General features: G+C 48.1%; 4 protein-coding genes across 8 annotated transcripts; 2 read left to right on the top strand and 2 right to left on the bottom strand.

Moving 5' to 3' along the window:
• Positions 1–18: 18 nt before the first annotated feature.
• Positions 19–5,079, top strand: LOC128912279 (uncharacterized). Of its 2 annotated transcripts, none has more exons than XM_054207794.1 (2): positions 19–1,358; positions 3,281–5,079. In XM_054207794.1, the coding sequence occupies exon 1, from the start codon at positions 19–21 to the stop codon at positions 1,042–1,044; it is 1,026 nt and encodes a 341-aa protein (XP_054063769.1). In that variant the 3' UTR covers positions 1,045–1,358; positions 3,281–5,079. The 2 variants fall into 2 exon arrangements, with proteins under 2 accessions (XP_054063769.1, XP_054063770.1); XM_054207795.1 differs by having other exon boundaries at positions 19–3,508; positions 4,161–5,079.
• Positions 5,080–5,167: 88 nt separating this feature from the next.
• Positions 5,168–7,652, bottom strand: ALKBH4 (alkB homolog 4, lysine demethylase). The gene is made up of 3 exons (XM_054207796.1): positions 7,520–7,652; positions 6,350–6,547; positions 5,168–5,877 (listed from the first exon to the last, which is right to left on the bottom strand). Exons 1-3 carry the CDS (start codon positions 7,622–7,624, stop codon positions 5,236–5,238), a joined length of 945 nt encoding a protein of 314 aa, XP_054063771.1. The 5' UTR covers positions 7,625–7,652; the 3' UTR covers positions 5,168–5,235.
• Positions 7,603–23,797, top strand: LRWD1 (leucine rich repeats and WD repeat domain containing 1). Of its 4 annotated transcripts, none has more exons than XM_054207791.1 (16): positions 7,603–7,734; positions 9,665–9,811; positions 11,583–11,817; positions 12,858–12,977; positions 14,483–14,635; positions 15,353–15,493; positions 16,117–16,458; positions 17,087–17,213; positions 17,457–17,566; positions 18,033–18,240; positions 19,796–19,868; positions 19,981–20,121; positions 20,785–20,882; positions 21,476–21,637; positions 22,157–22,281; positions 23,128–23,797. In XM_054207791.1, exons 2-16 carry the CDS (start codon positions 9,732–9,734, stop codon positions 23,266–23,268), a joined length of 2,256 nt encoding a protein of 751 aa, XP_054063766.1. In that variant the 5' UTR covers positions 7,603–7,734; positions 9,665–9,731; the 3' UTR covers positions 23,269–23,797. The 4 variants fall into 4 exon arrangements, with proteins under 4 accessions (XP_054063766.1, XP_054063768.1, XP_054063767.1 ...); XM_054207793.1 differs by lacking the exon at positions 7,603–7,734 and adding an exon at positions 7,819–8,207; XM_054207792.1 differs by lacking the exon at positions 7,603–7,734 and adding an exon at positions 7,819–8,343.
• On the bottom strand, positions 23,416–25,464 carry POLR2J (RNA polymerase II subunit J). The gene is made up of 4 exons (XM_054207810.1): positions 25,370–25,464; positions 25,071–25,160; positions 24,625–24,799; positions 23,416–23,934 (listed from the first exon to the last, which is right to left on the bottom strand). Exons 1-4 carry the CDS (start codon positions 25,420–25,422, stop codon positions 23,899–23,901), a joined length of 354 nt encoding a protein of 117 aa, XP_054063785.1. The 5' UTR covers positions 25,423–25,464; the 3' UTR covers positions 23,416–23,898.
• Between the last annotated feature and the right edge of the window lie 303 nt (positions 25,465–25,767).

Here is a 25,767-nt window from a genome sequence, read left to right as displayed (position 1 = left end):
TCTGAGGTACGGGTTGAGATGGTGTCCCAAGGGCAACTGCACTTAAAACAGAATAATAATGTGCTTTCCCATCCTTGCTTTCAGCTTTGTTTTTTGCGTCTCTCTGGGCACCGAGTTTTCCTTTCCATGAGAAGCCCATGGGAGTATTTTTGCTCTTTGACTCTGGCGTCTGGGATCTCTCCAGGTTACCCATCACCTTCGTGCTGTGACTCCTCTCCTCCTTCTTTCCCAACAACAGCATTTGCTTTTCTTACTCCTGCCTCTCTTCCTCCAACTTGTTGGCATTTTCACCGCTGTCAGTCCAGCGGAAGGATTGCCTGTGGTATCGGCCATGGTAGTTCATCCGTAAAGGAGCGGGGACGTTGCACTTGTCCAGATGGGTGTTTCTGTGTTACGACGCCAGAAAATCCTCCTTGCTTCTGCTGCTGCCGCTGTGGCTGTCAGCAGAATCCCCATCAGTCAAGCGGGGAGATGCCTGCCTTTCCGCACCGTCGCCGGTGTCCCAGCGGGGCTGGCAGCGTGCTGTGTCACGTCTGGGTTTGCCTGGCCACATCAGTCCTGTGCTGTCACCTCTCTGTCGTTCCTGGGGTGTCTGTCGTTCCTGGGATCTCCCGAGTTTTGTGTGGCTCGGTGCCTGCACGGGGATCCTTCTCCCAGGGGTCCTACCCTCAGGCTGGGACGTGTGTTGAGGACTTCCCCTCATGTGCGTTAGCTTTCTGTCCCAGGCGTGGGCCCTTGGGTGCCGCAGGTTGGGATGGCTCTTGCCCCAGTTCTCAGCTCCCTTGGGCTGTGACTCTCTGGACCAGGTCTTGCCTTGTTTGGGCCATTTCTCCAGTTTCTGCAGCGGGGCTTGCCTTGGCTTGCTGCAGGGGACAGCCACAATCTCGCTCCAGAGTCTTGAGTCCTCTTTCAGGTTTTTTTTTGGAGAGTTTTGCCGGCCAGAAAAATGCCTCTGCAGGCTCCAGCACTGGAAAGACCCTTCCTAAAGCAGGGAAAGGGCTGCTTTGTATCGTTCCGGGGCACCTGCCTTGTTTTAGGAGGTGACTCTTCTCTCTCCTTCCCTCGTTAGCAGGAGTCAAGACCGGGCATGAATGCGAGCCGGAGGGAGCAGTATCGGGTTCTCCTTTGCTGTAGTTAGCGGCAGCTCTTACTCTGCGAGCTCCCTATTTTTAACATTGCCCTGGGGCAGCCCTGGCTCCGGTAGCTGCCGCCCCGTTGTTTCAGTGGATATGTGACTCTCGGGGAGGCTTTCTGACCGGGGGAGATGGAGGGGATGTTGGATTTGACCATTTGGGCCTGACCCACGTGACGGATGAAAGCGATACTGTGCGAGAGCCCGGGGTGGAGCGTGCTCTGCGGTAAGCGCTCAAATATGTGGAAGTGTTTATAGAGAGCTGGTGGGGTGGGTGCAGCCGCGGAGCCAACATCCTTCGGTTCCCTGACGCCGGGACTCAGGGACGGGCCATCCCAGCTTGCCACGGGGACGGCTCGGGGACGGAGGCACAGGGTGCCCGGCGAGCTGCGGGACTGGTCGCTCACCCTCCACATTCTCCTCTTGCCTTTCCGTGGGATTTCGTAATGTCCTTTCTCTTCTTTCCCTGCCTTAAAACAAACAAAAAACTTGGAGTTTCCCCTTCTGCTGTAGCTTCGTTATCTTCTAAATCTCGTCGCGTCTACTTTTAAGACAGCTGCCTCAATAACCCCCTTTGCGCCATAACCTCAAATTCAGGTCCCGGCACAACTGGGTCAGCGTGGTTATTTTCTGATTACCTTCTCGCAGGCTGTCTCCTCTGTGCCCATTTCAAACAAAGCGGTTTCAGTAATTACTGCCTGGCTGAATTTGGGAAGCATTCCCCTGAATACCTGCGTGCCCGCCTGGGAGCTTGCCTCCCACCCAGGGCTGTAACTATGATGAGTGCTAAGTGCTAGGAGGGAAAAAAAAAAAATCTCTGTATTTTAGCTTTGCCTATCTCTGTTTTATCTCTGCATGAACAATATTTAACGTAGAACAACGTATGTATCTCAGTTACTGTCCAGCTGTGTGAGAGAAACTGGATAAACTTGCTAAGTTTTACGCTTCTTGCTGATTTCAAACTGCTTTTTTGAAAGGCAGCTCAAGTCCTCCAGCATCCTCTATGGGTTAACTCGGGTTTTGCCTTTTTTAAAAAAAGCTTGGTCAGATATTATCCTTCTGCTTTGAAAGTACTGATATTATCCTTCAGATGTTATCCTTCTCCTTTCAAAGTACCCAAGTAGATAACAATTAGATGTGCTTCCTTTTAATGAGGGCCTGGTTCTTGGCATGTGTTTTACAAGTGCTAATTTTGGTTAAGGAGATAAACAGCTGTGGTAGGAATTCCTCTAACACGAAGACCATTGAAGTTTGTCTTATGTTAATAATACTAGTCTAGTGGCCGAAATTACATTTGAGAGCTAATTATTTAAGATTAAGACCTCTTTATACTTTTCTCAGATTTCTGTGGTACTTGACAGTCCAAACCAATTGTTAAATGTTCTGCGATTCTGGCTTTTTAGGAGAGAAGTACATACAGTTTTAGAAAGTAATACAGAACTGATGGGTGTGTAATTGCATTTTGATCTAAGATGACGCCCAAGAGGCTGTTTTGCAGATGAAAAGTGTCAAAAGATAGACATAGTAGTCTGTGTCTGACTGTGTAGTGACTAGGTTATGTTTTTGGACTTAAAAAACCATCTAGACAAAGCCCTCAGTTTTTGGCCCAGTATTTCATTATCTGCATTTTTTCACATTGAAGACATCAACTAGGAAGAGCTGGAATTTTCTGGCAAGAACAGCATATTCCCGTGTAGTTTGATCGAGGCAGAAAAATTCAGCTAACGAATGCAGAGCACAAAATGAACTAATATTGTGTATCTTGTTGTTGTGGCACTGATTCATGAGAAGCCATCATCTGCTTCCACTGGGGAGAGCAGGGAACAGCAGGTATGCGCACAGAAAGCATTTTAACAGGCTGAGAGCACAATATAAATCTGAAAGGGAGCGTTGGAAGTAAAGGCCAAACGTTAATGGAAATACTCGATTGCGGCGGTTTGCTGGGCAAAGAGCAGATTGCTGGAGAGGCTCAGCACTGGGAGGATGATGAGGGTATGGGCTCAAGGCTTGCTTTATAGAATCACAGAATTGCCCAGGCTGGAAGGGACCTTTCAGATCATTGAGTCCCACCATCAACCTAACTCTGACAAAAACCATCACTAGACCGTATCTCTAAGCACTGTCTACCCATCTTTTAAATACCTCCAGGGATGGTGCCTCAGCCACTTCCCTTACCTAGGAAAGGGTTTCCTCCCGTCGCGTGGCTTTGTGCTGAGCTCCGGTGGGCTGCCAGCCGTCTCCTCCTGCTTGGCCAAAGGTCCTCTGCTCCGACGGCAGCTCCAGGCGCTGGCCTGGGGACACCACGCTCCCTACGGCTGCTGAGCCCCGTGGACACCGGCGGAGCGGTGCTGATCACACCAGTCTACCGGAAAAAAGGTTAGAAACCGCTATTTTGAGAGTATGAGGCTGACTTTGGGAGCGAGCTGGAGTGGTTGCAGACTATGAGAAATTTCCTGGGATAAAGCTCGCTGTGAGAAGCGTGGCCGGCCTGTTGCACGTTGGCTGGCCGCGTTTGCAGTGACGGGTTTCAGTCAGAGAGGGCATGCCGTGACTGCCCAAACCGCCGCTGGAGGACGGCGGTGACGCTCGCCAGCCGGTCTGGATGGAGGCTTGGGGTTTAGCGCTGTCCGTGGGAGCCCCTCTCACGAATCCCTGTTGGAATTAGCACGTAGATCTCCACAACTCTTTAAATACTGGGCTAAACTGAAACTGGTTCATTGCAATTACAAAGGACTGTAGTTTTATCTGTTAGCTGAAACAGCTAAAAAAATATCCTGATTCACCCAACTGATTTCTACTCAGTGTTTTGTTGGGTGACGAGCTCCCTCCCTCGCAGTGCCTGCCGCAGAGGGCAGCGTCTGTGGCACCAGCGCATCGCCGTACAGTAAAACCTGTGCGTTGTGCCGAGGAAGAACTACTATGGCAGAATCCACCTGTGCTGGGACGCTGAGATCCCATGGATAAATGTTCCCCTTTCCTTACCAACTAAAACCCGGCAGCGTTGTAAAGTGTTGTTTTACTGCTGTAGGTGTGACCGCGCTGAACGGTTTTGGTGACACAACTGTGTTTATTAAAGGATCACACTTCTTCCACGGCACAACTTCATTTTCAAGAGCACAGAAGTTTGTTGGGAGCAGACAGATGGCCTCAAATCAGCTTCTGCTACAAATGACTACTTGAATCGTAGGTACAAGGCATGATTCAAACCTGACTGCTGGAGGTGCCAAGAAAAAAAATGAGAGCCGCCAGTGTTGCAGTCTGTTGCCCGGCTTATTCCCAAAAATCAGCCTCCTGCTACTGAGAGTTGACAGCGGGGTTCAGAGATGACAAACGATCAGGAAATAACACAGTCTGTGCAGGTCTTTGGGCTGAACTCTGCCCAAGCTGTCTCTGCACCAGAGCCGGCATCGCCCCTCTGCAAATGCTGCTCTTGGGTCCCAGAAGATATAGGTCACACACAGCATTTACGATTAATCCTCACTGTTAGAGCGTGACTCTTCAGCAAAGGATAATTACTTTAATTAGTTCTCAGTGTGTTGTATTATCTGTGGAGGGATGCTTGCTTACCCTCCTCCCCTGGAGAGCTGCTCTCTAAAGGACCTGTCTGAAGCGGGTGAGAAGGTAGTTGTGTCCCTACGGCACAGTGCAGCGCCAAAAGCGGTATGAGGGAACCGAGAACGGGCCAGGGAAGGTTAAAAATCTGCTGCAGGGCTTGGGCTGAATGTATGCCAAGGGCCATTTGATATGCAGCTCAGTTCAATGATTCTAAGTTTCTTTCTTGGTTTAATTTGAGTGTTTAAGAACTGGCTACTTGCTTTTTGTATTTTGTTACAACAAGCTAATGAATACAACAGCTCACCTCTGACTTTCGCCTAAAAGCTCCCATTGCCCAGGACAGTCTTCAAACAAACAAGCAGCCCCTCCCCCCCCCCCCTTCCTTGCACTCTCTCATTTCTGTTTGTTAAATTTCCATTTGATTTGAGCTGATCTCCGTACACACCCGGTTCCTTACGCACGCGTCAGAAATAAACTGAGTTGTACAAATTCTGTGCTTTATTTTTCAAATTTCCTAACAAAATGCAATTCTGGCTTCCTCTTGCTGATCACACTGGTCTTCCTCGAAATGAAAGAGCTATTTCTAGCAGTTCTTTACCCAGTTTCTCTTGCCTTCCGCCGGCGCTGAACTCTGCAGACAGCTCCCTGAACGTGACACAGATTCGGCGGTGCTCTATATGCTTGCGGTAAATCGCGTGTTTCCACTTGTACCGTGCGTCACCATACAGCACCACCAGAGACCTCTGGGGTAAGTGAATGGCAACAGTCACCTCTTTACTTGGAACAAGCCTTGGGGATAAAACGCAGTTGATTCCCTCTTCGCCTGAATTCTTGCACGCTGACGTCTGTGTAAAAGATCCAGGGGGACTTAATTCCCCGTTTTCTTTACTGAAAGAGGGAAATAATTGGATACTGTCCTCTGAATCACAAGACATGGATAGCACGGTTTTTGAAAGCAAGTTTAAGCTAACAAGACGCTCTCCCCAAAGCCACCAGTCATCAAAATGGGGGTCGATGGCAGAACCTCTTTCGGGCATGTAGTCCAGATTACATTGTTCGACAGGTAAGAAACCGCCTAGCACAGGGCAGGCCTTCATTTGTGCCACAATCTTTTTACTGAAACTTGGCAAACCGGTAAAGCTGCCAGCTTTCAGCCTTTGTTTCTTGAAGTTCACTTTGGGTCCATAGTCCTGTTGGAAAAAAAAGAGGGGGGAAAAAAGCTAGTATTAAAGAAAAATCTAGGACAAGTCTTTTTGGAGAGGCTGTGATCCCTGCAGGGCTCGTGGTCAAAACTTTTGAGTTCTCATCTCTGCCAGTGACCTGGTCACCAGGTTGCAAAAGGAGTCAGTGATGCTACATTAATCTCTCTGGAATTAGATTTCTCACCAGTAAAGTAAAAACAAACTGAAACACCCGCTTCTTTCACTTGGAGATTGTGGGAACTTTAATGCCTGAACGTGCACCATCAAATACTGTTCGTTGTAACTATCATGTATTTTTGCAAGACGTTGACTTTAATTACAAGCAATTCTTGCAATTGATTTCAGGAAAAGCTTTCAAGGGAAAACATTTAATGAAACATCGAAGTATTTGGGGTTTTAACTGAAAACAGCTTTCCTTTTCCAGAGGGATCTAAGAACAAATGGTCTTCTCAAGTCAAACCTGTTTCTTTCGGCCAGACTGTGATGGTTTCCAGTCATCTCGATCCATCAGTTCAACTATCTCAGATTCTTCATCTTTGCTAATGAACTCCTCCTTCAGAAACACCCCTGGAAATGGAAATGCCCAGCCAGCAAATGCCGAGTGCTCATTTCCTTTAGCTAGGCCTGTTTCTGGACAGTAAGTGAAATTATCTTCTCCCTGTGGAAATAACAATGGAGAAGAAAAAAAGCAGTGGGGGGAAGACTTCTCAAGATAATACATTTCCATGGTTTACCCTTGCAGCCTTGATCCTGCAGCATGAGAACTGTCTGTACAGGATTCTTGTAGACATGAGAAATTTTACAGCTGCTTTTGGGGAACAACTTTTCCCTGCTTTTTTTTTTTTACAGCTCCAGCATTACTGTGCCGCTTGCTTGAAGCCGCTTTTCTTTCCTAGTAATGTCTTTATCCTGCAAAGATGGGGAAGAAGAGATGATCTTCAGTGCCAAATGTATAAGGAGATTAATGGTCGGTATTCCTTGGGCTGGCCGTAGAGATACGTTTTTTCATATCAATAAATGTTGAATGAGGGAAGTTGATAGATACCGCTGAGGCCAAAAGGCTAAGCTGTTATTTTTCTTAATGTATGAAACTCAGGTAAGGTCTGTCTTGGCTTTCAAGGTCACTGCGTGATCGGTAACATTATTCGGCCGAAGCCACTTGGGATTTTTCCCAAATCTTTGTGAAATCACAAATCTTTGCCCCATCCCTGGAGGGGTTCAAGGCCAGGTTGGACGGGGCTTTGAGCAACCTGGGCTGGTGGGAGGCGTCCCTGCCCAGGGCAGGGGGTGGCACTGGATGATCTGTAAGGTCCTTTCCAACCCAAACCATTCTGTGATTCCATGAAATACCCCAGGGGAGGCCCCGGGCAACGCTGCTTTGTCCCCAGCCCGGGCTCTCCCCCGGGGCTCAGGGCCTCGACGGGCCCCGCAGCCCCCTGGGGAGCCATGCGGGGGGGTCCCTCCATCCCCTTGGAGTCCCCCCGATCCCCCTCGGCGCCGGGCCAGCCCGCTCCTTCCCCACCTGGGCCCTCCGGGCCCGCCCTGAGGGGAACATGGCGGGCACCCCCCGCCACCCCCGGCTCCGCCCCGCTGCCGGCCCGGCCCCGCCTCGCCGCCCCCTCCCCGGTACCTGCGGGGGCGGAGCGGCCTGCGCGGGCCCCTCGCAGAGCAGGCAGGAGCGGATCCCCTTGCAGCCGCAGCCCTGCCCTTCGCCGCCACCCGCCGCCGCCTCCATCCCCGCCGGCTGCGCTGAGGAAAACGGCCCCCCCCCTACGCTCCACCACACACCTCCTTCCTCCCCGTCTCCTCTTCCTCCTCCCCTCCCGCCGCCCGGCCCGCTTCCAGGTGAGGGGGGGGGGGGCGGAGGGGGTGGTGCGGCGGGGTGGCGGCGGGGCGGCCGGGCTGGGCACACGCCGGTCGGTCGGTGAGCGGGGATGGGAGGGGGGGCACACGGACTCGCACTCCCAGCATCCCCCGCGGCGCTGAGCAGCGGTGCGGGGCCCGGCCGCGCCGCGGGGGCTGCTGGGAGTTGTAGTCCCGCCACCCAAGCCGCGCAGACCCCGCGTGGGGGCGCCTCAGGCCGCGGCCCGGCGCCGGCCCTCACCGCCGTCCGAGCGCTCGGGGCGGCGTGAGGAGGACACCGCGGCCCCACCCGGCAGCCTCGGCGCGAAGGCAGCGCCGCCGAGCCGGCGCGCCGTCCGAGGGGCCGCCGGGAAGGCGCTGAGAGGCCGGGCTGACAGCTGGGTTGTCCCCAGCGTGGCGGTGGCAGCGCCAGGCCTGCCTGGGCTGAGGCGAGGCGGTGGCCCAGCTGGTGTGGGGTAGTCGAAATCAAACTCGTTTTTATCTGCGCTGCGCTAGCCTGGCCCGAATCCACAGCCTGCCCTAGGGCTGGCGGCCCCGGCAGGAGGGGTCGGTGGCGGTTCCTGGTTAGGCCTGGTGATGGGGTTGGTCAGGGTAAATAATCGCATGTGCCTTCTGCAGTGTCTCCCGTCCTCTTGTGGCAGTGGGGCCTTGGGGTGTCTTCCCTGTGGCTCCCCGGGGTGTCATGGGTGACACAGCTGTGTCCGTGCTGTCGGTGTGGTCAAAAGAGGGTGATGGGAACGTCCGTGGTCATTGGTGTCAAATTTTTCTTATAGATACTGGAGCTTTGGGAGTTTTAATAGGTTCATCAGGTACGGGCCTGATCCTCTGGTTGGGCTTTCAGTGATGGCTCTGTTGCTTGAAGGATGAAATCCACAACAGCTGCGGTTCAAACTGTTCTTCAGGCTCAGCGCTCTTTATGCTGGCATAAAATATTCCTTGCACGAAGGATTGTCCTTACTTACAAGTGTTAACAAAGCAATGCTCCCTTGCCCGTCAAACCCAATGGACCAGGTGCTGTAGGCGTGTTCTGGCGCTGAAGTGGAGCCTGAGGACAGCTTAGTGCCTCGATGTTCCTCGTCATTTGCTGGAGTGGCGTTTAGGCAGCGCTGAGACTAACACAAAAAGACAGTAGCGAGCCTGGCCTTGGAGCTCTTTTATTTCCATCTCTTGGAATCTGTGTCAGACAGAGCACTAAGCCACGAACCAGTAATTTCATGAAGCTACTTTGGCCCTAACGGTGTTAGTATTCTAAATATCAGCGTATCCGTGTGTGTGCACGTACTATCCTATCCACAACAATACATGAAAACACTTGTCGATTCCCAGTAACACACAGAATGCTGTTGTTTTTTTTTTCCCCTTGGTGAGGAAATTATGTTCTTGATTGGTGGGTCTTTACATTTCTGGTAATTCAGTTTTCAAAAATTTTAGGGAATTTAGAAGTTGTCAGCCAAGAGTCTATCCATCTGGTCAGACTAGTAAGCGCACCGTGTCATTTCCTTGGGAGGAAGGCATTCACAACAGGTGTATTTACTCTTGCTGTTTATTTGAAAGCGTGTTGGAGTTCTTGGAGCAGAGCCTTGCTGCTCAGGAGAGGTACAAAGAGGTAACTGCGAGACTGTCCTAGTCCCGAGTGCTGTCACCACGCGGACAGCTTTCATTGACAGCAGGTCTGTCGCTTTAATAGCCAAGGGAGGTATCGCTGTTGTTTCGGAGATGGGTTGGGTCGGTGTGTTGGGAGTGTGTGCCCAGTGTAACAACAAGTCTCTGGTATTTTCATTTCAAACGTATAAAAAAGGCAACTTCAAACACAGCAGAAAAATCAGTAGCTAACCTTGTAACCTTTTCTTTTTTCCCCCTGCTTTTGGAGTCAGTTGAAACGACTTCCTCTTATTCCTGTTTGTTTTACCAGGAAGGTCACAAAAAGAGATCTTGCAGCTGACTGAGTAGTGATACCAGCAGAGGGGTGGAGATTAAAAATGTCAAAAATTACTACAGAACTTCTTTTGGAAAGAGCGGTTCCAAGATCTACGAGGCTGCGAAAGATCGAGACGCTGAAGTAAGTGCAGACAGGCCCATGGAAAATTCCAGCTGAATTCAGCCTGGGTGATCCTTTTTTGTCTTTCTTTCCCTAAGCATTTTTACTGAAAAAAGAGAGGTGGTTACAAAGCAGAGAATGGGAGATGGCATTCTTGATGCGGGATCAGTGAGCACTACTGGAACTGCATTCGCTAGATAGGTTATCAGCAGTTTACCACTTCTTTTCACCATTTGTTTTGTGTATATGCTGCCACCGTCATTCTGTAAAACTGCCTAAGGCTGGATCCTGATTTCCTAACCCTAAGACATACTCCCCTACCCCCAGCACACTTCTGTCTTTGCTTAATGCGAATAAGACAACGTCTTCTGGCCTGGATTTTAGAGGGTTTTTTCCTCTCCCTCTGTCACTTTCCATCTCCTCTAAATCCAATTATGTTAGTAGCTCAGACATTGCAGAAGGGGAGACTAAACTCTGACATGCTTAGAAACCACTAAAAACAGTTTTGTTGCTCAGATCCTTAACAGAGGTCATGGGACATACGTGTCTTTCCAAATGATTAATACAGTGGAATTTCACTATTCCAGAACTGGTGAATCCAAGTGACTCAGTGAGCCAATTTCTGGCTGGCGCCTTTGTTGTTTTTGATGCTGATGTAAGAGTTTTGGGTTTCATATGTACTCTTTAAAGTTACTTCTTTTAGTTTGTCTTGTGCTAAAAAAATTTTTTTGAGAGAGAAACTCAAAAGTTTTATCTGTAGAGTATAGGCTGCAGTAATCTGGGTAACAAAGTGATGTTGAGTTGTTTGAAGTAGTGAATTTCTAGAGTGTGGCTTTTCCCGTGCAGCTTCATACCATGGTTTTCAAGGGTTAGATTTCAGAAATCTATTTGGGGAACGCTGTGTTGAGTTTCTCCCCAAAATGACGTAGCGGTCACACTCAGCTTTACGGCCAGCTGAATTCTGTTCGGCCTTATATGCTTTGACTGGCTGGTTAGGCTTCCAAGGTGACAAGTGAAGGTGACAAGTGGTCTTGCTTCCTAATTTTATTTACCTCATTTGTTCACGCTTCATTTCTATTTAGAAGGCCTTTTTTTAATAATCATTGGAGATAGAGATTCTGTTTGTTAAAGGAACTCAGGCTTGTGTCCTCAAGAGGACTGTCAGGACTAGAAGGTCCCTTTGGAGCTCAACTAAATGGTCTAGTCCAATCTAAATGACCCTTCTTATAATATGCAGTTTTCACTCTCTTACAGAGAAGGGGTATTTTTTTTTTCCCCTCAAATATTGTACCTCTTTATCTTTCCAGACAGAATACTTCTGTTTTGGTGGCACCCTTGGGATTTTGTTTGATAGATTTCCATATCTGCTGTTGGAAGTTTTTGCAGCAAAATTCACTGTAAAAGAAAGGTAAAAATCACTTTTTTTGTGAAGTTAGTTCCTTTGAAAACAGCCAAATTATTTGGGGACCTGCTCTGCACGTGGCCTGAACTTAACTTCTAATGAAGAGGAGAAAAGTTTTGAGCCAGGTCAGCAAACTGATCCAATATCTGCATTGCAGGTTAGTAGTACTGCAAATACCTTGGTACACTCCAGTCTCTGATATTAACTCAGACACAGCATCTTTGCCACGTATGTGTGCTTGTGGTGCAGAATGCTGCAGACGAGAAAAAGCAGGTTTGGTCAGATTTACCCAGTGAGTTGTGCTAGACTGAGGTGCCACCAGGTGGGACCTTGTATCCCGTGTTTTATCCCGATGAACTGCAGACAGTTCATGTTCTCTTTTGTTTTCAGCCTGTCCAAGCTGCAACTGAAGACTGGAGACTTAGACCCACGTTTGTTTTCCCGTCTGAGGCATCTGCAGAAACTAGATCTCTCTGATAATTTACTGGACAAATTTCCGAACAGTCTAACCCTGCCTGATCTGCGCGTCCTAAACTGCAACAACAACAAACTGGAAGATGTAACTGCTCTGAAACAGTTCCCTCTGCTCGAGGAGCTAACCTACGAGAACAATGTGTACTTGACAGTGAGTTACCTCCCATCCTTACAAGCTAAGCATTAAATAGAGGGGGAAACAAACAACAGTTATGCCTAGTTCTTATAAATTGTTCTTATGCAGCAAGTGCTAGGGCATCTGAGAAAGCAGCCCGTCGTCTTGTTCCCTTTCAGCAGTTTGTGCCACTGTTTCCCAGTCTGCAGAAGTGACTTGCCCAAAACCACTCAGATTAAAATCTGGGTAACTTGAACTCCTGATTCTCCAGAACAGAGTCCCATCTTAGGTAGCTTATCCGGCAAGGTATCTTATGCTCACGCTTGTGTAAAATAGAGTAATGACTGTGTAGACACATCCTTCTCGTATGTTAGTTTTAGTGCCCCTTGTGCTCTGGAAGAGCAGCCTTGGTCCTCGGATGAGGGGTTAAACTTGGTGGTTCGTCTAGTTTAGGTTTTCTGACTTCTCCCAAGGGACTCTGCTGACTGTACAGTTTAAGCCTCCGAAACTGTAATCTTACTTGTGCTTTAAACTGGCGTCAGCCACCATTGCTGTCCCCAGATGCTTATTTGCTGTTTCGTGCTGGCAGAAGTAGATGTGTGGCTGTATGGTAAACTGGATTGGGGAACTGGTCTGACCTAAAACGCACCTGAACCAAAGAAACCCTGCTGGTACTCGTTTACTGTAGCAGGGCAGGCCTTCCTCTGTCTGAGATGCTCACTCCGAGCTGAAGGATGTGGACAGAGTACCCTGCTTCGCGCTCGGGCCGGAGCAGATGAGCCCGGTTACACCGCCACCACCTCGTGTTGGATGTTAGTACTGCACAAGCGTGAGGCAGGGCTTTTGTCTGCAGTTCACGATCCCAACTCACAGGGGTTAATTTATAACTAAACATTGTAAACGTTAATTTATAACTAAGAGGTGATATTCAAGTCGAAAATGCTGAGAAGACTTTATGAAATGACTTTTCCTGACTAAACACATTCTTCTCATCCTTGGGTGTATTTTAATAAAGGGCTAAAGCTAAAGCAAGTACCATGTGTACAATTTTTGTAACTCCAATCTTCTTTTTCTAGCTCAACGATGACTATAAAGTAATGTTTCTTTTGCAAAATCTGCGGCTACTCAATGGCAAAGACATAACCAAACTGGCTAATCATGTGAGGCGTGTCAATAGTCGTAAACTCACCAGCAAGGTAAGATGTGTGATATTTTCTTAATCTCTAAACACCTGAGAATAACTAAATACTGTGCTCAGTTTAATGACAGAGTCGCAAACAAACATCAAGTGGTTGACAATAATTCTGGTTTGATCTGAGCACAGTCCACAGTATGGGCTACCTAGTAAATGTCTTATTGCTGCTTTCTGTGGTCACTGCTTGCATTGGCTCTACCTGTTCTACGTAGCCGACTTCTGCCTTCAGTTTAAATCGCAGGAGCCGGGCCAGCAAGGTCTGTGTCTGACCCTCTGGTTTTTCAGGTCACTCCTATCATCATTCAAAAATGGGAGAAGCCTGGTGCTGACGTAACAGCTGCATACACCTCCCCATCTAATTTACATCACTGTCCTGTCCCCAGGAATGGGGAGCACAAAACCAAGCTCAGGACAATCTTGCTTTTTCCAGCATACACCAGGAACAAGGATTTGGTCTTTCTTCTGTAGCTGTGCATGTTTGGAACTGTATTTTCACTCATTTGTGTTCACAGTTTAGCTTCTGGCAGATTGTCCCCACAAAGCATGTTGTGATCTTGAGCAAAATTATTGTTGTACTATGAAAAGTTTTTGGGTTTTTTTTTGTGCAGTACTGCTCTTACCATTTGTATTTTAGTTAGCTGATCTTGTTAATTCCTTCTGTGTCACAGTGGGGAAGAGATCAGATACTGAAGACTGGGGTGGCTTATTGTGCTGTTATCTGTGTAATACCTTGTACCTCAAAGGGTCTTGGCGAGAGCTGCGCAGCCTCTCATCTGCAGGCGGCTGGGTCTGGTTGGCTGTTTAATGAGACACCAAATGCTCCCCCGTGCTGTTCGTTTTGTGCTGGTAGCTGTGCCCCAGATACCTTTCCCTGATGGTATTGCGTTGTACCTGGCTGCCCAGTTCTTGCTGCTGTGTCTAAATGTACAAGGTCTCTTGGGTCCAAATGCTCATGGATGTGTCACTACCCGCCAGAAACTCTCAGTTGGGAAACTGTGCTGATAGGTGAGCATCTGCGTGATTGTGCCCGTAGTTCAGAAGCCTTTTGGGAATCGAGGTATTTTTATATATATAGGGATGACATGTGCACCAGTCCTGCTCACGCAGACACTTTGAACTACAAGAAAACTCCAGCATCCTCGTTATCCTGTGCCTGTTATAATAAATCAGTTGCCTGTCAGGTACTCTCTGTTAGTAGGGCACAGTCTAAGACTCCTTAAGACCGTTTGCTATGGATCCAGAGGCATGAAATCAGGCATTGCCCTGGGTCTATGTTGACAGTATCTGCTTAGCCACACTCACTTAGGCTTCGTTCAGAGGAACTGGGTTTCTTGTTAGCTGAAGTCGTGGTTTGAACACTAATAAAACAAAGGGAAGCAGTGCCATCCTTTAGCTAGCGGAGCCTTGAGGATGGCAACTTCTTAAATGCTTTTACAAGTACTCTTGTGCTTTTCTGCTCTGGTTTTCTCTAGTATTCTGTTGAACAAACTCAGTCTTTCTGCCTAGGTTACTGCTCACTGGGAAAAATTCTTCCGTGACCAACTTCCTGAGAAATACACAGCTGAGCAAGTGAAATCCATCAAGAAAAAGTTCCTGAAGTCAGTACAGACCAATGTAGTGTATGGACCCAGCTCACTCAGTGAATTCACCCGCTGGCGGGTAGGTTACATTCCACGTACCCTTCTGTTCTTCAGGCAAGGACTCTGCAGCCTGATTCTGAATGGATTTGATCAAAATGCTCTATGGATTTGGGTTCAGGGTGTCAGGGCTCTTGCAGACAGATGGTAGCACTTTTTCTGGTTTTCTTCACTGCTTTGTTAAGCAATTACAGAAGCACTAGGACTAAATGCGCACCAAGTTGCAATCACTGTCATTAAACATCATTTTTTAATTCATAAGCAATAACGATACTTGTACTAATTAACAAGACTGCAGTATCCTCAGTACTTAACTATTTGCAAATAACTCTAATGGTAACCTTTAGTCGTGATGGAAGCTGTATGAAAGGAGAAAAGATAATGACGAACTGTAGTTACTGCCAGTGGGGAAAGATACCATTTAGTTTGTAACATATGTTTTAATTGTGTATGCGTACGTACAATTGAGGTTCCATCTCTCCTTTGTCTTGTTTCATTGCTGTGCTGTTGTTTTCGCAAATGTGTACCCTGGGTGCCCACAACAAAGTGAAGTTCTTGGGTCGTGTAATGTCAGCAGAGGACTTGTCCTGCCAGGTTGTCAGCTGGGGACTCCTCCATCACTTGTGAAATTCATGTAGAATAGTGGGAACAGATATTAAAAACTCAGCAAAGCAGTTCTTGTTGTTACACATCAGAGTTTGACTGCTGTTGCTTTTTGTCTTTTTTTTTTGCTTCTAAGGTGAAAATGATTGCAGAAGAGTTGCTGGCATGCTCACTGGGTCTGGACTTAGGCACAGATCCTGAATCAGAGGAAATGATGGATGAGAATGAGGAAGAAAGTACAGAAAGCCCCAGGGAAGCTGCAGGGGATGTGGATCAGGTAGGTGATTTTTCCAGTTACGTTAACAGTGTCCTTTTTATTTCTTATGAATTCAGTCACACTTGTCAGTTTACATTTATGACCCTTTGGTCTCCAGCCTGTATTCAAGAGCTGAGCCTTGTTCTTTATGGCCAGATTGAAGCTTTCCCAGCAATGTGAAGGTTGAGTTGCTCCCCAGGAGGAAGGAGCTTCCATTTTTATATGAAACCCCAAAGGTTTCATGAATGTAGTCCTACTGACTCCACCTCTCCTTTAAGGAAGGGATATTTTTAATGAGAGAACTGGGCTGATGCATGGCCAGACTTTGAGGGTACTTGCCTTCTTTGAAATGGCTGCAGACTGAACCCCCTCGGTGCGTAGGCCAGATTTGTTTTTCCACATCCTATGTAAATCGCAAGTAACTGGGACAAGGGAGGGAGATGAACATGAGGCTGGCTGCGTGATTTTCATTAGCTTCTGCCTCCAGGAACTCTGCAGCTGTGGGCTGTCTGATTCTTGGAATCCAGTGTGTAACCATGGGAGGGTACTTGCATTTGAATAATTAATATCTCCGACTTACAAATCATCTGCACATCTCAGGAAAGCTAGAAACCTTCTGCAGAAACTGACAACATGCCTTATAGGTCACGGTAACGCCCAGCAAGAGGAAAAGAAATCATTCAAAACCAGGCTCTGGAAACAAGAGGTCCAAGACCCAGGCAAACACCAAGGAGGAGGCTGTAGTAAATCCCAGAAAATCCAGTCGTGTGCAGGATGACTCAGCTCCTGATAAACCAAGAACATCGAACCAGCCAGCCAAAGAGGCAACCCCTGAGCAGGGACCTGAAGAGACACAGAAGAATGGAGAGCAGTTTCCCAAGGGGCAGAACAACAGAAGATCCAGACAGCTGTCAGGGGAACAGAAAAGCCAGGAGCAGGACAACGGAGTTGTTAGCTTGACCCCAGTGAGGAACTCCAAGGGCAAGGTATGTCCATCAGCCCCCTTGGGACTGGCTTTCGGCCTCTTGGTTTAGTGGGAGGAGCCGCATTCAGATTTCATCAGAGCTCTACACAGCTTGGAGCTCATAATTGGCCAGATATATTGTGAGTTACGGTTTTTGTTTTGTTTTTTTTTCTTGTTGTTTTAAATCTCTCAGAGGCGTCAGGGAAGGCCCGCCCCTGGAGACAGTGAATCCCCTGCAGGGGATGGATGGACCAGCGCTCTGAGGTGGTGCACTGTGAAAGCCTGTTCTTAGAAACGGGACTGGCATGACTTGCTCTCAGGTCAAATTGATGGCTGCATGGGGAAAGGTGTTTCCCCCTCAGCTCAGACCAGTGGGGATCTAAAGGGTTTTTCACATTTCTTTACAGCAGGAAATGGGGTTCACTGCTGGGGTCTGCTGGGCACATCTTTTCTAAACAGTTGCCTGCTGGTTTAGGAGTCTTGAGCATTGGTGGCACCTCAGTCTCTCCTGTTCTCTGTAACACAGAAGGGCTGAAAAATACTTCAGTTTAACTCAGATTGCTCTGTTCAGTAGAGGGTTCTGTCAAGGCAATCACAGGCAAACCACTGTCAGGGGAATGAATTTTCTAAATGTGGATGGTTTATTGTAGGAGGATGTCAGTGCAGAGCCATTGCATTTTCTTCAGTGTCACAGTAAAGGCAACAGCCGCGAGGATTTTAAAACGCAGCTCTGGTCCTGTGTCTTCGAGCCATTGCTAGACTGTGGAGCCAGGAAAGGTGAGCTCTTAAAGAGGTTTGCAGGATTCCCAGAACCACCCGGCTCTGGAATCCCAGTGGACTCCATGCGTTAGACCCCTGCTCCTTCAAGCTGTAGTCTCCGTCGTCAGGAAGAGACTTGCTTACGTATTTCTTTGACTTTGAAAACAGGAGACTGGGAGAGCACCAGGCAGTGATAAGCTGCAGTCTTCATGTGTTATCTGTGAGCCTGGGGACTTCTCACCTCTTCTTTTCATCTTTCAGATCCCATCATGAGCTCCTCCAGAACCGTGGCAACATGTGGAGGGGAATCTGTCTGTCTGATTGATTGTGAGACGGGGACAGTGCTGAAAAAGTATAAGGTGGCTACGGAGGTAGGTTGCAAGAGTAAGCATTGCATGGAAATACCATAATCCTTTATAATTATATACACGTGTACGTACTGTATATTACAAAGAGTTCTGAAAGGGTTTCAAGCATTAGTGTGGACAGGTCTTAAAAGGATGAAGCTTGATAGTAAAGGTTTTTTTCTTGTCCTTTTAGCGTTGTTTGGCTTTATTTTTTTTACTAGTTTAAAAGGTCAGTCTGCTTCTCTCCTCCTCACACAGGCATGTGTGTGTGTATCCAGGCTGCCAAAGCTGCTCGACAGCGTAGAGGAGTAAACATCCTGGTTTGGTAGTTTGTGTTCTTCTGAGGCTGGTTTGGAGATTCGATGCTGTGGCTTGAATAGTCGTGTCATTTCACCTGAATAGCTCTCCTGATAGTTGTCTTATCTCTGAGCTAACAGCCATCCTGCTGGCTGTTCTCTTTCATGCTATTTTTGGTTTCTTCCTATCCTAGGAGTTTTTCAGTGTTGCATGGACAACCCTCACAATGGTAATCAGCGACAGTCGGAAAAAATCTCATAATATCTTGGCGGCTGCTGGGAGGAGAGGGATCGTCAAACTGATTCATGTGGCGGCTGACTTCTGCTACGGAGAGATAAAGGCTCATAAAAAGCCCATTGCCACTGTCTGCTTCAGCCCAACTCGAGAAACTCACCTCTTCAGTAAGTCTCTGGTTCAGAATCTCTTTAGCTTTAGTACCTAATGTAGAAAAGGCTGGGCTTCCTTAAGGGAGATTGTCACCAGTGCAAGCAGGTTCAGGTAGGGACCATGCACACATACAAAAAGCACGGACAGACGTTACGGAGAGAGTATTGTTAGTCTCATATGGCAGTAATCCACAGAAGGTACAAATCGTTTCAGCCGCAGAGCCTGACTCTTTAGCTGAGGTGCAGCAGCTTGTGTTTCAGTCTCGGTAGCTCTCAGGGTGGCTATCACACAGGCATTAGCCACAAACAAGCTGAGCAGCGGATCCGTTCCGCAGGGATGAGTAAGAAGAATGATAGCCAGAGCAGCCTGCTGGGGGCCAGGCAGCGAGCGGTCAGCTGGCAGGGCTCTCATCAGCACGGCAACAGGGGCAATGCAGCGTATAATGGGCTGTTGGATTTCAGTTTTTCCAATGAGCAAAACTATGCGCTTAATTGCTTTTGGATAAATTAAAATCTTTTTGAGTTCTTTGCCCAGTCAGAAATTTTTATTCAGGTCCTGGTGTAGGAGAGCGCTTTGCCACCGTAGGGCCCACAGAGGCCGAGGCTTAACAGGCTGGTGGGAAATGAACCATCGTATTACAAATTGCAGCTGCATTGTCAGGCCTGTAAAGTAAGCTGTTACAGAGCCATTCAGACCACACCTGCACCCCACAGCACATTGTTCCTCCTGCCTACAGTTACCCACATCCTGGAGTGGTTACAGTGCTACATGAACCATTAAAAGTGGAATTTTTTTAACGCATGGGTGGCTGTAGTGGATACTTTTCAAGAAGCAGCTCAAGAGCGCAAAAAGCAGAAGCCTAGAGGGGTAAGGAAGTTGACGGTACAGCCATGTAATGGCATGGACAGCAAGGCTCAATACGTTGCTTAGAAAAACTTACAGTAATGAAGTGAGAGTCTTTGCATGCCTGTTTGGGGACTGGGCACTAACCTGGTTGCTCTGAATTTGAGGGATGCTATCTGGTTAGGATCCAGATTACTCTTGAGTAATCTGTTAGGGTTGTTTCTGCTATCAGTGTATCAGCTTGGTGACGTTAAGTGTCTTTTGACGCTTTACGTCAGTGCCTAACTTTCCCAATAGGAGCTGCCGTGGATGCAAACACAGTAAGCCATGGATACGTGGAATAAAGTGGTGTCTGCCTGAGAGTAGAGGTTGGAGCTCATAGATTCCACTAGAACCCATGACCAGAACCATAAGCTCAAAGGGGCACTAATTAATGACCTTATGAAGCCACAACTTAGTAATGGACACCAGGAAACAAGCTTTCTTTTATCTGCTCCTCTCAGAGCACAGGATAAGAACGCAAATTACTGACTGTGCATGTGTGACAGTGTCTGTGAAGCGGTGTTGAGCCAGGAGCCTCAGTGACTGCTGCCGTGCTTTAATGAGCTCTCTGATGCCACGGGCTTAGAGTGTTTCAGCCTGTAACACGGGTAGAATTGCCAGCTAGCACGAGAAGAGCCAGATGAGCAGCGGTGTCACTACCTGCTTCTCTTCTGTGTCCCACAGCTGCATCCTATGACAAGCGAATTGCGCTCTGGGATATTGGGATTCCAGACTGTGACTACAATTTCAAAGCAAGGTAAAGGTTCAAAAACCAGATGTGGCCAGTCCAGGAGCCTGTAACTATCACGTCGCAGCACCACTTAACTGCTTGTTCTCTCTTTTCTTTTTTTTTTTTTTTTATTTTTTAGCCAGCTGCTGGTGCTAGAAGCACTCTCCATTCCCTTACGGATTGCCCTGGTCCCCACCTGCCCAGATCAGTACCTGCTGGCGGGCTGTGAAGGTGGCTGCTTTGCCTGGAATATAAAACTGGATAAGGAACAAAAAAGCAGGTGAGAACCAGAAGTCAGGGGCATACATTTGCTTTCAATAATAAGAAGAGGTAGTCCTAGCAAGGGCTGTATTTCTCACTGAGGAAGTCTGAGCAAGAAAAGCAGCACGTCCTACCAACCTGAAACCATACTCCCCTTCCCACAGTGGCAAGAAAAAATATTAGCATGATGCTAACGGTGTGTCCAAAGGTAGCAGCCGTGAGCTTGTACTGATGCTGCAGTCTACTTTGAAGGAAGGCTGACAGGAGCGTAATACAATACCCTAAAACTTAAGACTGTATCATCTTGAAGTAGTGTAAGGGAGCGTAAATTCTTGAAGCAAGCGCCAGTCTCACAGCAAGGCCTGTTTCTGGTACGTGAGGGTACCCGGGAAACTGGCATCTTGTGGGAGCACAGAAAAAAAAATGGCAAGAAAGAAGCACGTGAAGTCAGGCCCTGCTCACATAGGCTAATCCCGATGGCTACAAAAACAGAGGAAGTAAAACAGCAGTCTCTTCAGCAAACAGGCTTCTGCTATACTAACAAACCCAGGTGGCCGGTAGTGCTAAGTTCAAGTGGGAATTGATCCGAGTTTGGCAAGAGACTCACTAACACACATTTCCTTCTCCTGGGTTCTGTTCCGCTGCTGCCCATTGACTTATTTCACCCTTCCCCCTACTCTAGGCCTTTTGAAGCCATATTCCAGTTTCCTGACGAGGACGGAGGCATGACAACATCTCACAGGGTTGACGGTTTGGCTTTTCTGAATGATGATGTCATCGGTGAGTATAAACACAATAACCCAATCCAGAAAAACGGTCAGGCACCTCAGCGTGTGGCAGGCTGATGGCAGCACCATGAGCAGAGGGACCGAATGGGGTGTGACTACCTTTTCTTTAGGTTTTTAGGGGATACAGAAAATGGAGTCGTCTCCCAGAGTCACTTATCTTTCCCTAAAATGTGGGCTAGACGTGCAAACCCGTGTCTGAGCAGGACTGGAAACCAAATGGACTCTTCAGCAGTGCTGAAGTGGGAGGGAAGAGAGCTCCTTTCTGCTCAAGGGCTGGGGGCAACGGTTTGGTTTTTTTTTCCAGGGGAACTGAGGGTTCCCATGCGTGTGAGGGTGCTTAAAAGCATGGTCTGGGTCTTTCTGAATAGCTGATGCTTGTTCTGCATGGGACTGAAAATCCTTCTGCAGCCTCCAATTATCCTGAAATAAGGTAATGGAGGTGGAAACAGTTGCTGCTGCTGCTATCAGGTCCCACATGTTAAAAGCCACCTTCTAGATGGACCACCTTCACCAGAGGCCAGTCTTTGTTTTGAGGCATTTCACTTCTCGGCAACTGACACAGCCTCTCCTCTCTTTCTTCCCTAGTTTCCAAGAGCTCTAAACCGGGATGCATATACTTATGGAGCTGGAGTCGGTCTTTTGACACAAAGGGGAAAGGCTGCCAGCGGACGATATCTGCAGTTATTCTAGCCGAGCTCGAGTGGTCCCCGACAGACCTGTCCTACCTGACGCTCAGCACCTGCCCAGGTAGGCGGCACCCTTCACCGGGGCAAGCCGCAAGGCTGTACCTACAACGGGGGAACAGCTCAGGCTTACAGCGTTACACCGACTGTACAGTGCCAACAGAGTCTTCCTTTACAGGTCTTCAAAGCACACAGAGCTGATGGCTTGCCCCTGTAGCTTTTCTAGAGCCATTTAAATGCTTACTGCTGCTGAAGCAAGGGGTAGGAATGCCACACGCAGGGCGGGCAGCTGGCTTTTAAGACTAACAAGGAATAAACAAACCTGATTTGATCACCAATTTCCAAAACCAAAAAGTCAGAAGAAATGCCAAAACGCTTATCATTAGCTTTTCTGTACTACAGTCAGATAGCCAATTTATCTTTAAATTAATTTTTCAGAGCAAGATAGATTAATATACTTGTACTAGAAATAGAATTTTGCTGAAGTATGACGTCCTCCCCTGGAATCCTCCACCTGTGGTTTACAGAGGAGTGGACTCCCAGTTCCACGCTCATTTTCCAGCTGCTTCTTTTGGTCTTACAGCAAAAGACTACGTGTTCTGTGGTGACGAGAAGGGAAGCGTGTGGATGTACAACCTCTCAAACTACACCACAGCATGGACCTCTGCAAAGGGAAAGCGCTCCGACAGAAGGATCCCTCCCACGCAGGTAGGTCTCGTTTACGCTTTGGGGCTGAGTGGGGCCTCCCTCCATCTCCCCCCTGGCAGAGCTATCAGACTTACACCAGAACATGCCCACTGTTCCCTCTACCTAGCCCTCACAAGCAATTAAAAGCAATCTTCAGAGCGTGACCAAGGCCATCTTTCAAATCTCACACAAACAGAACTATGACAGGAATTAAGAGCTGTAAAGCAAGTCTGTCTGCTCCTGCGTTCTGCAGTTTGGCAACTTTTCCTAGCAGAAGGGCCCTGGGTAAAAAAAAATCAGGAGTTAAACTGGCGAGCCTGACAATACAAGCGTGCAGACACCATTTCCCTGGCAGGGCGAGGAGGGGGAAGCCAGAGCAGCTGTTCCCTGGCAGAACTGCACATGGGAAAGGGCTCACTGCTTCCCTATGCTCATGCCACCTTTTTTTTTTCACTTGAGATAGTCCTCTTTTGGGCAATTACTGCTCCCTTGCATGATGAAGGCACATGCACTCAAAGGCTCTCACTCCAGAGTGTGGTCTTGAGCTATAGGTGTGATGTGACCTAATGCTCCATAAACTTTTTGCAAGCATATTGTCCAAGTCAACAGTCAATTCCAGCTGCTTTCACCTTTTTCTTTCTGATCAAGTCCCTCTGCCTTAAACCCTGGTCCTTTGGAGTACCATAAAGCTGCACCATCTCCCTCAGAAGGGAGAACCACCTTTTTATTCCGCTTCCCCAGGTTAGCAGGGAAGCAGATTCCGCAGAAACCAAATCATCAAGCCGGGCCTTTCAATCACTAGTAACCTCCCACTTTCAGAGACAATACCACCATTCCTTTCCTACCCCAACTCTGTTCTCCTCGTAGATTCTCAAGTGGCCAGAGCTTCGAGACAATGGGGAGCAGCTGACTGAAGTCCTAATAAACAATGTGGTATCAGACCCTACTTTCACTTACCTTGTTGTTCTAACTAGTGTGAACATAACGGCAATTTGGAAGAAGTCATAGTTCCTTATACCAGAGTTTCATTCCCGTGCTTTGAAATAGTGCAGTATTAGTGACTGTTACCCATATAACCATGAAGTTTTCTAGACCAGCTATTATGTGCAAGAGGAAAAAAAAAACAAACCGTAAGAGTTTGTTAAACTCATCAAGTCATTGTAAACATCTGGTTTCTTTTACTGTACGTTTTCACAATTTGTGCATTTGTTTTATAGAAACGACACTTAATAAAACAAAATACCAGTTCGGTTGGCAGTGCCTAGACTTTTTGAAAAGGAAAAGCAGAGGGTTCATCTACCCCTCTCGCACAGCAGTTTCTCATCCTGAGAGTACGCTCACAATAAACTCGCCAACAGCCCAGTACAAATATTTGACTGAAGGCTCCAATTAGAAAAGTAGAAACCATTTTAATGACTTATCCATCAAATCAAACAAGACATTTATCCTCTTGGCAAAGTGCCCGTCTAGTATAAAAAAAAAAAAAAAGACACAAAATACCGCTGCTACTGTCAAAAATTAAACGTAAGTGGGACAAGGGAGAAAATATTTGCCATGAATGGAGGTTTAAATATAACATCCAACTAACACACACATCAGTCTGCCTCACAAGTACACTCCGCTCTAAAGGGGATGATTTTACTCGATTCCTTCTTGTTTGTCTTTGATAGCAACCTGTAAAACACAAAGAAAAATACATACGCTAAGACAAGAAGTGTTACTGAGCTGGGCGAGGTTACTTTAAACATTCGTAACAGTGTTCTGTGCAACACAAGAAGAACCACAAACCATCAGTGGAAATTGACACCATCCAGAAAAATAATACTTAATATCAAAACATATTTACAAAATTGGTGCACTGTTACCTTTTACCAGCATATCAGAGAACACTACAGACAGCATCCTATTCATAGCCCTCCCGGTTTTCTCTGAATAACCTTTTGGGCAGATTAAGCCTCAAAAATCAGGGGCTAAATAAATACAGTTGCACAGTTGGGCAGAAGTTATGAAAAGTGGTCCAAAAAAAAAAAAAATACTGTCCCAGAGTTTTGGCAGGAGAAATAAAAAAACCCAAACCAACACTTAGAATAGAAGATAGATTGTTTTCTACACTAATAAGAGTGTGAGAAAACAAATGCCGGCCATCTAGGGAATTACAGAGCACCCACTGAACCCCTGATGGGCATGCCAATAACCCTTAATTAAGAGCAGACAAGCTCCACCATGCCTTGACAGGAGCTGAGGTATGCTGCTTGGCTTTGATTAATTTACTGACCAGCTCTAAGCTACAGTACTCCTCCCCTCTGTTTTAATTTTTAATTGCAAGAAGCTGAAATACTTTAAAGAAAAAAGCAACAAGCTTACCCTGAACCTCTCCTCCAGGAGGGAGAGCTCGCTGATCAGATCCGTGATGGCGTTGGTGAACGCTTCCTGGGGGCTGTAATCGGGGGTGGTTTGGACGCGGATGATAATTTTGTGTTCCAGCGGGTGCGGGACCTTGTACCCTGCAAATAACACCTGGGGGTCTTTCAGTAACTGCCTGGAACGGAGAAGCTGCAGTGAATAACCACACAGCGCAAATACAAATGCTTTTTACATTAAAAAAAAAATAAAAAGCCGTATTTCTGGTGGGCTTTCCCAACACCCGTTCAAATACGAACATGTTTGTGGAGGCTGTTCCCTCACTTTTAAAGCCTTTGCCCTGACCTGACAACACCTATCTCAACTTCCTGAGGTAAAAAAGCCCCTAACTGCCCCCCCCCCCCCAAAAAAAATTAATTTACTCCCTTCCCGCCCCCGCCTTAACTCACGATTTGATGATGTTCCCCAGCGTGTGGTCCTCCTTGTTGATGGTGAACAGGCAGGCATTAGGCACCTTCGTGTCCTTGTTGATGGTGATCCTGAGTGGATACAGGCCGTTACCTCAGCGCCTCAAGGAATGGATCCCCCCTCACCCCGCCAAGCTCCACATAGGCCGCGGGGGGCTGGGGGGGGGGGAGGCCCGGGCTCCCCGTACGGGGAGCCCGGGCCTCCCCCCCCCCCAGCCCCCCGCGGCTCGAAGAGGGTGTCTGCGGCCCGACAAGGTCGCCCCCCACGGCTGGCAGCTCACTTCTTCTCGCCCTCGAAGAGGAGGAAGGACTCGAAGGCCGGAGGCGCGTTCATCCCGCCGCCGCCGCTCGCCCGCCCAGCCCGCCTCACTTCCGGCCGCTCCCGGCGGTGACGGCGCCCCCTGGCGGGCGGGAGGCCTCAGCGCGGCGCCCCCCCCCCCCGGGGTAATGTCACCGTCGGTGGGCACGAAAATGGGGACCACCAACCGCGATGTCATCGGTGATGACGGGGAAGGGGGGGGGCACCACCAGCAGCGATGGGGCCGGCAGAACCACCGGTGATGCCACCACCGCGGCCACCAGAAGTCCACCAGGAGGGCCATCAGGGTGTCGCCAGTGCCACCACCAGCGGAGCCACCGCTAGAGCCACCGGAAGCACTTCCACCAGTGCCGTCACCCG

The sequence above is a fragment of the Rissa tridactyla genome, chromosome 7 (genome assembly GCF_028500815.1).
Source record: "Rissa tridactyla isolate bRisTri1 chromosome 7, bRisTri1.patW.cur.20221130, whole genome shotgun sequence".
NCBI lineage: Eukaryota > Metazoa > Chordata > Aves > Charadriiformes > Laridae > Rissa > Rissa tridactyla.
This window is presented reverse-complemented; position numbering and strand designations above follow the sequence as displayed.